Source organism: Haliotis cracherodii, unplaced genomic scaffold (genome assembly GCF_022045235.1).
Source record: "Haliotis cracherodii isolate W230 unplaced genomic scaffold, xgHalCrac1.p SCAF_4, whole genome shotgun sequence".
NCBI classification, from domain to species: domain Eukaryota; kingdom Metazoa; phylum Mollusca; class Gastropoda; order Lepetellida; family Haliotidae; genus Haliotis; species Haliotis cracherodii.
Genome location: NW_027266297.1, coordinates 64241110 through 64255255, shown reverse-complemented (window position 1 = coordinate 64255255; position 14146 = coordinate 64241110). Strand labels below are relative to the sequence as shown.

The 14146-nt window shown below is 43.8% G+C and overlaps 1 protein-coding gene across 1 annotated transcript; it reads left to right on the top strand.

Moving 5' to 3' along the window:
• The first annotated feature begins 537 nt into the window (after window positions 1-537).
• LOC139479599 (pancreatic lipase-related protein 2-like) lies at window positions 538-12432 on the top strand. The gene is made up of 6 exons (XM_071262440.1): window positions 538-583; window positions 6117-6424; window positions 8010-8241; window positions 9752-9868; window positions 11482-11604; window positions 12197-12432. The coding sequence occupies exons 1-6, from the start codon at window positions 538-540 to the stop codon at window positions 12430-12432; spliced, it is 1062 nt and encodes a 353-aa protein (XP_071118541.1).
• Window positions 12433-14146: the final 1714 nt, after the last annotated feature.

Below are 14146 nucleotides of genomic sequence, written 5' to 3'. Positions count from 1 at the left end.
ATTTGAAGGCACGTTATGGTGTGATTTGAAGGCATGTTATGGTGTGATTTGAAAGCACGTTATGGTGTGATTTGAAGGCACGTTATTGTGGGTGGTGTTGGCTCTTGGTGTTGAATGTAGGCACGTTATCATGGGCAGTGTAAACCAACACGTTGTGGCTGAGCTAGATTATATTGTGTATGTGCATAATTAATGTAGTTGGCATTCAGTTCAAAGTTATAAATTGTACAGAAAAGGTATCAGCTACTTTCCCACTCGCACTCACGTGCATGTGCGCGTGTGTAGGAACGATTGCGCTGTTTCCACCAATAACAGTGCACGCTGTTCAAGCTCCAACAATCAGTGACTGTCAGGGATATACCCGTTACCCGGTTGCCTCGCACCTATTGATGGGCAGCTACCCGGGGCAAGACTACTTCTGATTGGCGAATCTGGTGAAGTAAAACGGTTTCCTGTGTTCGCTCAAGTCGTAGTACCTGCTGGTGGAGAGACAGATTCACAGAGACGTGCCCGGTCCCCCTGGAGCTGTTCTTCACGATGAGAGGTCTGCTGCTTCTGTTCGTTCTCTGTGCCGTGGCTGATGGTAAGACCGACACCTATTCCGCACTCATATAAGATCCGGGGTAGAACAGGTCTACAGCAACCCATGCTTGCCATAAAAGACGACTATGTTTGTCCAAAGAGGCGACTAACGGGATCGGGTGGTCAGTCTCGCTGACTTGGTTGATGCATGTCATCGTATCCCAATTGCGTGGATCGATGCTCATGATGTCAGTCACTGGATTGTCTGGTCCAGACTTGATTATTTACAGACCGCAGTCATATAGCTGGAATATTGGTGAATGCGGCGTAAAACAACAAACAAACAAACAAACAAACAAACACAAAAATTAAATCACGGCATCTCGGCTTAATGTGGGAGGAAGGCCCGAAGTGATGCTACGCTTATACGTTTACCAGTTTGGTGAAAACAATATGGCGAATCTGGCATCTGTATGCAAAACATTACTATGCGAAAACATTACAATGCGAAAATATACTGATGGAAATATAAAAGGGAACACTTAGTTTCAGACACCGTAGAATGATATGCTATCATGGGATCCCAGCCTTGTCTACCAATTATCACAAACACATCTCAACATTTGATTCTGACGTGTTGAATTTGTATGCGCGGTATTTCAAATGTACCGACAGTAAAGCTTATTTCCCTATATGTTTCATTGTTCGCTTATTTGTTTCATCAGTAAATGTCCTTTGGTGTTGTCCGATACCATTCAATAATTAATTAGTCGACAGATAGGGCATTAGGGTAGTCGACGGATGGGGCACTAGGGTAGTCGACGGATGGGGCATTTAGGTAGTCGACAGATTGGGCATTTGGGTAGTCGACGAATGGGGTAATTAGGTAGTCGACAGATTGGGCATTTGGGTAGTCCACGGATGGGGTAATTAGGTTGTCGACTGATAGGGCATTAAGGTAATTGACGGATGGGGCATTTAGGTAGTCGACAGATAAGGCACTAGGGTAGTCGACGGATGGGGCATTTAGGTAGTCGACAGATTGGGCATTTAGGTAGTCGACAGATTGGGCATTTAGGTAGTCGACAGATTGGGCATTTAGGTAGTCGACGGATGGGGCATTGAGGATAGTCGACAGATTGGGCATTTGGGTAGTCGACAGATTGGGCATTTAGGTAGTCGACGGATGGGGCATTAGGTAGTCGACAGATTGGGCATTTAGGTAGTCAACGGATGGGGCATATCGGTAGTCGACAGATAGGGCATTAAGGTAGTCGACGGATGGGGCATTAAGGTAGTCGACAGATTGGGCATTTAGGTAGTCGACAGATTGGGCATTAAGGTAGTCGACAGATTGGGCATTTAGGTAGTCGACAGATTGGGCATTTAGGTAGTCGACAGATTGGGCACCAGGGTAGTCGACGGATGGGGCATTGAGGATAGTCGACAGATTGGGCAAAAGGGAAGTCGACGGATAGGGTTATAGGGATGTCGACTGATAGGGTTATAGGGATGTCGACGGATAGGGCTATGGGGAAGTCGACGGATAGGGCTATGGGGAAGTCTATTGTTAGGGCTATGGGGAAGTCGACTGTTAGGGCTATGGGGAAGTCGACTGTTAGGGCTATGGGGAAGTCGACTGTTAGGGCTATGGGTTATGTCGACTGATAGGGCTATGGGGAAGTCGACTGATAGGGCTATTGGGAAGTCGACTGATAGGGCACTAGGGAAGTCGACGGATAGGGCATTTAGGGTAGTCGACGGATATGGCTATAGAAATGTCGACGGATAATACACTATAGCCTGTCAACCATCACTTTGGAAGCCGTCTTTAACAACTGGTTTCCATCAAACACAATTACACGACGAAGGTTGGTTATTATGGAATATTAATCAGTAACAGAGTTTTGTAATATTTCATGTCCGATTAAAAATATTTTCTTCATTGTTATCATGTAATTTTGTGGCCGTGACATGACCCTTAAGTAGGGCGTAAGAACAGATGATTTAACATCCCACAACAATGACAATGTGTGTCAAACATGCTTGCTTCACCTCTGGTTGTACCAACAGTATCGGTTAAGGCGAGAAATCTCGTGTAACGTGGATAGATCTTGTCAACGGCAGCCCGTGGAATTATTCGTATGGTGTCTTGTTTTTTTAAACGTGATATCACACAATGTTAGCGACTTCTCCACTAAGATATCACAGACTGTTAAATAGTACTCCACAAAGATATCACACAGTGTTAGAGTGTACTCCACTAAAATATCACACCATTAACTGAACGAAAATCTTCACGTGCAAATTATGTGACATCAGAAACGAATTTCACTTTTTGTTTGTCTGTCACTAAATTTGAAAAGAGAGACAACTGATTTATAAATATCATTCTATTAAACTTAACCTGTTTGAAATAAATGTGCATATTGGCAGGCCAATATTTGGAACATTTAGAAAATGATTTAGGTTGTGGATAATGATGAGGATATAGTTCAAACCGGGAAAGCATATTTCATTAATTTGTGTACAAATTTCCGGAATTGGTGCTTTTACCTGACTGTTGTATCGCATTGTACGTGGTTTTTATTTACATGCTTGATTGTATCATCAAGACTTGAGAATTGTGACTCTGCGGTCGCTGCTAGCGAAATGAGTGTAAATCTGGTCCAGTCCAGTTCAGTTCAATTCAGTCCAGTCCAGTTCAGTTCAGTTCAGTCAGAGAGTAGGGCACACGGTTTATCCCACTGCCTATAAGAACCACGGTCTATGGAAGTTAAACATACCGAGTGAGATGGCACATTGCGTTTACGGTATGCACCACTTGCCTATACTTCAGTTTCTTATTGGCGTGTCAATCACATAACGATGTAATGCACTTTTAATAAGTTTGCTGAGCGGATTACATTATATCGACCTTGCCCGCAGTACTGTAGTGCCCCAGTTATGATATATATTTACATACATATATATCACATTCGTATTTGTAATTCATTACGTTTCAATGGTCGTTTCTATCAGACTATCATTAGAAGACCAAGGACGGCACCGACCCGCCTCTTATTGTGTCTGTGTCAGGAGAAGGCGTAGAGCCGTTTTGTCCAAACTGACGTTGATGGATAAGTTCATTTAGGCAGTTTTTGAAATGAGATTTGCGGTTATAACATGGTTAATATATTCCGTGGGATGCCAAGAAGCACTCAAATTGATATTAGTAATCTGGTGCTTTTGTTGACGGATATTTGACAGATCTGTTGGACTACGAAGCGCTGTTTGTTTGCATGAAAGACCAATATTTAGAACGCTTTGCGCTTGTCACTGTTAGTAGTTTTGACAACTCAAGTGATTGGCACATTTCCATTTGAACTTTAAGGTGTTGAATGAACATTTAACTATCACGGTCCTCACTTGTCACAAGTGGGAAGGGTAAAGTGTGCGTGTGCGTGTGTGTGTGTGTGTGTGTGTGTGTGTGTGTGTGTGTGTGTGTGTGTGTGTGTGTGTGTGTGAAAGTGTGCGTGTGTATGCGTGTGTGTGTGTGTGAGTGCGTGTGAGTGTTTGTGTGAGTGCGTGCGTGCGTGCGTGCGTGCGTGCGTGCGTGCGTGCGTGACTGAGCGAATGTTATTTGAATCTGAAGTCATCAATATTGCAGCTTTATCCCGACGATCACAACCAACCTGGCTGAACAGTTTAACAAATACGATTGTACTTCAATAGTTAGAAACACTACTCCCGTACTCTTGATATAATGCATTGTGATGAACTGATTCCTAGATAAACATTAACCAGGGCCGCATATACATGCTAAACAATATAACGGAACCCAAGTCCAGTTAATAAGGACAGTTCTTAATTTCTTTTAATGGCATTGAGAAGTTACTTCAGAATGAACAACTTCGTTATTACACTCAGAAGCGACGTTTCGGTGTATATAGGTTCTAACACCTTATCAAGCAAGTTGTTGTTGTTTGTGTTTTTGTTTAACGCCGCACTCAGCAATATTCCAGCTATTTGACGCGGTCTGTAAAATAATCGAGTCTGGTCCAAACAATCCAGTGATTGATATCATGAGCATCGATCCACGCAATTGGGATCGTTGACATGTATCAAGTCAGCGAGCCTGACCACCCGATCCCGTTAGTCGCCTTTTACGACAAGCATAGTCGCCTTCTACGGCTAGTATGGGTTGCTGAAGACCTATTCTACCCCGGAATCTTCACGGGTCTTATCAAGCAAGTGATATACAGAGTATGGATAACAAGTATATATATACAGGTATGAGGCAGTGTTTATACAGTTGAGTAGATTGGGATGTGATTACAATGGAGTGAGAAGCCTGTGTGGTGAGTGAGTGAGTGAGTTGGGTGTGAAGCCGCTTTTAACAGTATTCCAGTTATATCACGGCGTGTCGGCTTAATGTGGGAGGAAAGCCCCAAGTGATGCAGGTCTCAGACGTTTACCACTTCGGTGAAACCCAAGAGCACGGGTATGGTGCTGACAAACCTAGAAACATAATCGGGGCGAACCGGGATTCGAACCCACAATCACAGGCTTCTGGCGTGCCCAAGGGACGCAACTCTGCACAGCGAATCGCGGCGCCTTAGACGACTGGGCCACCCGTGCCCCCGATGCCTGTATATACACAAGACGGGTGTTAGAAGGCAAACATCTCAACAGCTGAAGCCTCACTCACTCACTCACTCACAGCTGAAGCCAGTATCCTAAACAAATAGGTTACGATTGATTGGGGTCTTGGTGGTGCGCGTGGGTTATGTAATAGTCTTATTCGTTATTGATTGATCTTTTGATGTTGATGACTTCTTGGAGTTTTCTGATTTTGAAGTCTTTGAGGTTGGTTGCAGGGGCTTGTGATTTTGTTCCTATGGATGCTGTGGCTGGGGTTCTCACGGATATGGTCTGATAGAGCTGACTTGGATGCTGGCCTGTTTCTTTAAGAGTCTATGGATTCTGTGGTTGCTGATGGGGAGATTTCTGGGTGATGCTCTGTTTTGCCTGTTGCACTAGCTGTTCGGGGTAATGGATGTGTGAAAACTTGACTGGGAATTTATCGAAACAAATAAATTGCCCATAATTTATTTTGAAAAAATTGAAATTCAGACTCATAATTCTAAATGAAAAACGATATATAAGGTTTTGTAGCTGAAGCTGAAATAATATCCTATCTCGATACATTATCCCAGGGTCCCCCCCCCCCCCCCCCCCCCCCCCCCGGAATATTAAAAGATCGGTCCCTAAAGACGACACGAAGAATTACTGTATATCCAGTGAGGGATTCTCGTTGATATTTATAGATATCCGGTATTGATTATAATTTAAAAGTCCTTATTCCTGTTCAGACTGGGTCCCCGGTACTTCCTGCTTGCCGTAAGAGACGATTACAATAGCGACCACGTGGTCTATTTTAATTGGTTGTTTTATGTCATTGTACTCAGATGAAATGGACCATTGCTAATGCTTCTAGTCACCGGTTTGCCTGGTCGAGACTCGAATTTTTGCAGTCCGCCGTGATAGAGTTTGAATATTGCTGACTGCGGCGTTGAACAGTATTCACTCCATCATTAAATGGAATGTTGCAGGCTGGTTCTTTGGGTCGAAGATAAAGAGGGAATGTTTCGGGTTGTTCGGCTGTTTCGACAATGATACTCCGTTTGACAACACAAAGGGCTGCATCCCCCAGACGCCCGAAGAGCAGGGAATGCAGCTAGCCCTGTACACCCGGGAGAACAAGTACTACCCACAATGGCTCAACACAGACGACGACAGATTCAGCATCTCCCAAAGCAACTACGCCGTCGGCAAACGGACCTACCTCATCATTCACGGCTACACCGACGAATGTCTCTCGGAATGGGTGGCTAACATTGAGCGGGCATTGCTTGACACAGTGAGTCATCCGTCCATGACATTCTTGCATTATCTTCCTGTCACCTAGATTATATTCTTGCATTATCTTCCTGTCACCTTGACATTCTTGCATTATCTTCCTGTCACATAGATTATATTCTTGCATTATCTTCATCCATTATCTTTCTGTCACCTAGATTATATTCTTGCATTATCTTCCTGTCACCTAGATTATATTCTTGCATTATCTTCCTGTCATCTAGATTATATTCTTGCATTATCTTCCTGTCACCTTGACATTCTTGCATTATCTTCCTGTAACATAGATTATATTCTTGCATTATCTTCATCCATTATCTTCCTGTCATCTTGACATTCTTGCATTATCTTCCTGTCACATAGATTATATTCTTGCATTATCTTCATCCATTATCTTTCTGTCACCTAGATTATATTCTTGCATTATCTTCCTGTCACCTAGATTATATTCTTGCATTATCTTCCTGTCACCTTGACATTCTTGCATTATCTTCCTGTCACCTAGATTATATTCTTGCATTATCTTCATCCATTATCTTCCTGTCACCTAGATTATATTCTTGCATTATCTTCCTGTCATCTAGATTATATTCTTGTATTATCTTCCTGTCACCTTGACATTCTTGCATTATTTTCCTGTCACCAAGAGTATATTCTTGCATTATCTTCCTTTTCACCCCGATTATACTCTTGTATTATGTCCCTGTCACCTAGTTTATATTCTTGCATTATCTTCCTGTCACCTAGATGACATCGATGTAGAGACATTTATGTATGTCATCAGCTTGAGCATAGAGACATCGATGAACGTCATCAGCTTGAGCATAGACATTAATGTCCGTCATCAGTTTGAGCTAGAGACATTAATGAACATCATCAGTTTGAGCATAGAGACATTAATGTCCGTCATCAGTTGAGCATACAGACATTTATGTACGTCATCAGCCTGAGCATAGAGACATTAATGTCCGTCATCAGTTGAGCATAGACATTAATGAACATCATCAGTTTGAGCATAGAGACATTAATGAACATCATCAGTTTGAGCATACAGACATTTATGTACGTCATCAGCTTGAGCATACAGACATTTATGTACGTCATCAGCTTGAGCATAGAGACATTTATGTCCGTCATCAGTTGAGCATAGACATAAATGAACATCATCAGTTTGAGCATAGAGACATTTATGTACGTCATCAGCTTGAGCATAGACATTAATGAACATCATCAGTTTGAGCATAGAGACATCGATGAACGTCATCAGTTTGAGCATAGACATTTATGTACGTCATCAGTTTGAGCTAGAGACATTAATGAACGTCATCAGTTTAAACATACAGACATTTATGTACGTCATCAGCTTGAGCATACAGACATTTATGTACGTCATCAGCTTGAGCATAGAGACATTAATGTCCGTCATCAATTTAGCATAGACATTAATGAACATCATCAGTTTGAGCATAGAGACATTTATGTACGTCATCAGCTTGAGCATACAGACATTTATGTACGTCATCAGCTTGAGCATAGAGACCATCGTTTATTCAGTTTTATGTTTCTTCATTCTTCTATCCACACAGGGAGATTTCAATGTGTTCCGCGTCAACTGGCAGCTTGGCGCATCCCCCAAGATCTACGACCAGGCAGCATCCAACACAAGACTAGTAGCATCCATGCTGGCAACGTTCTTGCAGGCATTGAACGAAATGGGCACACACTACAGCGACATGCACCTCATCGGCCACAGCCTCGGCGCCCACATCAGCGGCCAAGTGGGACAACGGCTTCACGGACAGCTTGGGCGAATTACAGGTAGAGTACAAATATAGTTGGCATTCCAGGTTGATTCGAAGGAACTAGCCGGAGACTTTAGTACCAACAGTTACCAAGAGCCTTTTTCGTTTATGCGAAGCCCATGGCCATTAAATTCAATTTTAAACGCAGAAGAAATGGCTGCAGAGTGAATTATAAAAATACTTCTGTGATATCCTTGTGTTTAAACATGTTTGTTTCTTGCTTAACGCCACACTCAGCAATATTCAAGCTATATGACGGCTGTCTGTAAATAATCAAGTCTGGACCAGACAACCCACTGATTGACATTAAGAGCATGCATCAACCAAGTCCCGTTAGTTGCCTCTTACGACAAGCACAGTCGCCTCGTATGGCAAGCATGGGTTGCTGAATATCTAATATCTCTACCCGGATCTTCACGGGTTGTTTAGAAACGTAAGAATTGTTCGGAAGGTACAAGTCTTACTGCAGACTGAACATACTGTAAAAAAGCCTGATTTAACATTGGACAGAACGTGTATGAATGTTTACGCAGACCACGACATTTCGAGGAATGCTTAGCCAGTTTTTAACAAGATTTGACAGTCTCGATTTCTGTACACCAATAATCATATCTACCAAGATCTGAACACATTCCATTACGGGTCCTGTCAAAACGACCTTTCATCCGACCAATCATCGCTTACCAATCTGGAAATTGACAATCGGAATATACTTTCTAATCATGCAAGCTCGAAAAGGCTAACACGGGTATTCCGAACGACACTTACGGGCTGTAGAGATCTACGTCTATTAGTCGCTTCAAATGGAAAAACAGAAGATACTTTCCTTAACCAACGGAAACCTCGGACATTAGACATTCCAGAATTTTCTTTTGTTTATTTAAAAAACAATTCTGAATCGATATTCGTCAAAGTGTAGTCTGGAATGGGAGTCGCCAGTTTGAAACAAACGCCGTAAAACTCGGGAAAGCTGCTTTCTGATTGCCTAATGTCGACTTGTTGTTTTGTCGGTCAAAGTACGCGAGAGGATGTTGTGACGTGATCCGTAATAGCGTGTCTTTAGATCTTTGTTTAGCAGTAACGAGAACTAAGATACTATTTTAATGATATTGCCTATATCAGAATACACCGACCTGGAATACAGAACGGTACAATGGGTACTGTCCTACACTCTGGTCCGCCAACCATCCTTTTCGTACCCGTTTTTACACAACCGTGCGGCAGAAGTAGGATATTATCGACGAATAATCATTCGCCTAACCAGTAGTACCAGTTTTGTCGATAATAACCAAATTTCGGCGCGTTATTTTGTGTTTAATGTAAAAAACGGGTGCCAAAACGACAGTTGACGGATAGGTGAGGTGAAGCCAATTGGGTTTAACGTCGCGTTCAAGATTATTCCCACACTTAAACGACACCCACCCTGTTTAGCTTGGTCGACGGAGCATCATTGCTTTACCTGTTTCAAGAACGTAGGTTTGTTGTATGAGGTTAGCCGCATAAAGGGTTTCTGTATGTGTTCGCAGGGATGGATCCAGCTGGCCCGTCCTTCGACAGGGACAACACTGACATCAGACTGGACAAGACGGACGCTATGTTCGTGGACGTCTTACACACAGATGCAGAACATCTGATCAAGTTGGGTGAGTAGATGCAGCAGCTGCAGGTGTGATGGATGGGTTAGCGCCCTCCGCGAAAGCGTTGAAGTTCATATCGCCCGCAGAGGGGCGCCAACCGACTTTCACCACGTGGGCCACCAACGCGCCCTGCTTTGCGCGGCGATGCAAAACCGTGAACCGACGCTCGAGGCCTGAGCGGGGTCGTTACGAAGACTAACAATGTGTAGGAACAGTCTAGTGGTATAAATAGAGAATCCTACCCGAGTGCCTTTTGATATCAAATATATCAACACGAGTTGATAAAAGTGGAAACATTCCGAGGTTTGCCGAGGATTTTTGACACTTTTATCAACGAGTGTTGATATATTTGATATCAAAAGACACGAGGGTGAGATTTTATTTATCATCCAACATCAATCTTCCAACTTTTTCAATTTCTAGACAGTAATTAGCAGTGTTTTCAGTGTAAAAAGTACTGCAAACAGCTTCAGTAGCAGAGCCATTAGTGATGTCATTTGATTGTGACGTCATGGTAACCAGTGATGTCACAATGGTCTGCAAAGCATTGTGATGTAATTTCATTGCAGCGATATCTACAGTGTAGATATCGCTTGATCTCACCCAAGCGATATCTCCTGTGGGAGCCAGTTTGGGATGATAAAGGGAGATAAGTCCAGAAGAAGGCAAACCAGTGGTTGACAATGTCACTCTGCGTCCATCTTCACGAGGCAAGGGTGTTAACTGACTTGTCCAGTTTCCACCCTTGCCGAACTAGGCCGAACATTCTGGGTTCTGTCGTAACACCACCAGTGGCTATCCCTCCTATTGACCAACCAGATTCCACCTCTGATATCACTTGCATTTGCTTCTAACAAAATGGCGGCGCCTAGTGAAGACGATCTGATCGCTCAATCAAGATCAATATTGTACTAAAACGGGTCTAACTTCGCGAAGTGCATCAAATCACGTGAGCACCTTGATTAAAAACATGAAAACATTTGGAAAAAATCTGTTGATATAATATATGGTCTCTGGTTAACGGTACACTTGTTTGGCAAATCCTGCAATCGACCGAAATCTGCACGACAGTTTATGACCCAGATGTTGATTTCGTTACGCGGTTTTGATTGGACTTTGCATAGACTCGTCAGTCCAGCCAAAATAAATATATGATTTTATCGAAATATTTGCCCAGTCGCGGTTCTCGGTCACGGAAGTAAAGAAGAAATCTCCGCACTCAGTGGCGTCGAGTGCTGTGATTGGTCCGCGACTTCCGCGACCGACAGCCGCGACTGAGCTAATATTGCGATAAAATCACCGATATAGGTAATAAAGTACAAAAAAACATTAAGGTTTGCGGCATGCAGGGCGTTTGTGGAGTGGGGTGGGGTGGGGTGGGGTGGGGAGATATTGTGAATACGACATGCGCACGTTTCCATTTAATTTAAACGATACAGCCGATTTCAACTTCGGCCAAGATGGCGAGTGACGTACCTTGTCTATTTCTATATATGGTTCCAGTGTTTCAGATATATCACTATCCTGCTTCAGGGGCCTGTGCCCTCATCGTGCATCACCCGGACTTTATTAACGTTGTTGATGATACAGGGGTACCAATTGGGCGTGTTTTGTTCCAGGATTCGGTATGATGCGACGGATGGGTCACGCCGACTTCTACCCTGCCGGTGGCTACGACCAGGAGGGATGTCCCAAGAACGCTGGCGACCACCTCTTTGAGTTGGTGACAGGTGGCATCAAAGGTATGTGTCTAGCGCGCAGGAAACCTATGGTCATGGGTTCGAATCCAGTGTCGCTTTGATTACGGCTCCATGTTTGTTAACACGATACCCGTTCTGTTGATTCCACCAAAGTGGTACATGTCTTTGGCCTTCATCGCGCTAGCCTTTACTTCCACATTATGTGATAGGGGCGGTCGGGTAGTCTAGTGGTTAAAGCGTTCGCTCGTCACGCCGAAGACCCGGGTTCGATTCCCGACATGGGTACAATGTGTGAAGCCCATTTCTGGTGTTCCCCGCCGTGATATTGCTGGAATATTACTAAAAGCGGCGTAAAAACTAACTCACGCACTCACACCGTGATATAACTGAAATGCTGTTCAAAAACGGGGTTTACCACAACCCACTCACCGAAGACTTTTCTTCTGTAACTGTCGGGTTCGATTCCTGACATGGGTACAATGTGTGAAGCCCATTTCTGGTGTTCCAGGCCGTAACATTGCTGGAATATTGCTAAAAAGCGGCGTAAAAACTAACTCACGCACTCACGCCGTGATATAACTGAAATGCTGTGTAAAAACGGGTTTACCACAACTCACTCACCGTCCACTCCCAGGTCTCATCAATGGCGCCTCGTGCAGTCACAGCCGCGCCGTTGACTTCTTCTGGGCTTCCATTGCAACGTGTCACTACACCGCCGTCCCCTGCGACAACTGGGCCGACTTCAAGGCAGGGAAGTGCAGCTGCAGCGACGATACGCCCTGCTCCCGCATGGGCTACTTCGCCGACCGCAACCTCCATGGCACTTTCTTCCTCAAAACCGCTGGGACTCCACCTTATTGCTGTAAGTAAACTGGTCTTATAAATCTGTCTGTGGGGTGAGGGAGTGAGGGGATGCGATGGTCCTGGCTGCCTGTTGTTGTTTGTTGTTTAACGCCCTACTCACCAATATTCCAGCGGTCGGTAAATAATCGAGTCTGGAAAAGGCAATCCAGTGATTGATATCATGAGCATCAGTCCATGCAATTGGGATACGATGAGATCCTTCAACCAAGTCAGCGAGCCTGACCACCCGATCCCATATCTCGCCTCTTACGACAAGCATAGTCGCCTTTTATGGCAAGCATGGGTTGCTGAAGACCTCTGGGTGTCTGTAAATATATTAAGTGTGGGATAGGGATAAGGGTAGGATTATGGGAACCTATAATCCAATACCTCATTGTGCACTATACCTAAAACACAGGGTGCACTTCAGGAAGTAGTTTGACCATCACCCGGAGGGCACGGGTTGCCCAGTCCTCTAAGGCTGTACAATTCACTGTACAGAGTTGCGTCCCTTGTTGGTTCGAATCCCGGTTCGGCCAGAGTATGTTTCTCGGTTTGTCAGCACCATATCCGTGCTCGTGGTTTTCACCAAAGTGGTAAACGTCTAAGACCTGCATTACTCTTCTTCCACATTAAGCGGACACGCCGTGATATAACTGGAAAACTGTTCAAAGCGGCGTCAAACACAGCTTCACTCACTCACTCATAACCCGTGAATACACACAGTCGAAATTGGGTGTAGTAGTGACGCGTGTCTATTTTCAGTCAATCAGTAAAATGAGGCCGGTTATAACTCATAGAAGTTAAATGAACGCCATGTATGAATTTTGCAAGCAATATGTTGAGAAGATGGCACCAAGGTCGTAACCAATGCTGCACGATTAATATTGCCGTCTTCGCGATAAGACAAGCGCTGCAAGACAGGAAAACCAGTCTATCTTCGCGATGTGATATGAGCGCTTATCTGCCAGAGAGAAACGGAGAATGATTCTCAAAATATGATCAATAAACATATTCATATTTGTATTCCCCATCAACAGTAGACGACCTTGATTGGTAAAAATTGTCTAATCAAAGATAGTTGCATAATGTTTGTCTAATGAAGTCTTTTTGGCGTTTCAGAATCGTGCCCAGTGCTGTCAATCGTCTACAGAGGTTGTGATACCATGCCGTGTTAATGATAGTTCTGATGCAGTTTTACTGAAACCCTAATGCATTCCTTTCCTCCATTACGGGAACACCAGTACACTTCCCTCTGTTCTCTGTGCTGGTGATACACGTGCATGCTTTCCTGATATTAAAGCAATGTTTCTGAAAGGCGTGTTTAGTTTTATCGTTCAGCGTGAGTGAGAGTATTGTGGGTGGAACAGAATTTCAGTCCTGTCCCGACAGTTGTTATGTCATTAGTAATATGACATTAAATACACGAGCAAAAATGACAATCGGCACTTAGGATAAGATCACGTAAGCATGTATTCAATCATGGTTCGCAACGTACGCGAGCAAGTCCTTGCATCGTTGAATGAGTCCTTGCAGAAACGTTAAGTGAGACTAGTCCTCGCAGAAATGTGATACTAATCCTTGCACAAACGTTGAGTGAATGAGTGGACATGTCTTTGCGTAATCGTCAAATGAGATAAGTTCTTGTACATTCGTTGAGTGAATGAGTGGACATGTCTTTGCGTAATCGTCAAATGAGATTAGTCCTTGGAGAAACGTTGAGCGAATGGTGGTACACTGT

Excerpts from the sequence above, each read along its gene's own strand:
- LOC139479599 (XM_071262440.1), top strand. The coding sequence starts at position 538 with ATGAGAGGTCTGCTGCTTCTGTTCGTTCTCTGTGCCGTGGCTGATG. Across the intron at positions 6,425-8,009 it reads AGCGGGCATTGCTTGACACA|GGAGATTTCAATGTGTTCCG; the intron begins GTGAGTCATCCG and ends CTATCCACACAG. Across the intron at positions 8,242-9,751 it reads ACAGCTTGGGCGAATTACAG|GGATGGATCCAGCTGGCCCG; the intron begins GTAGAGTACAAA and ends ATGTGTTCGCAG.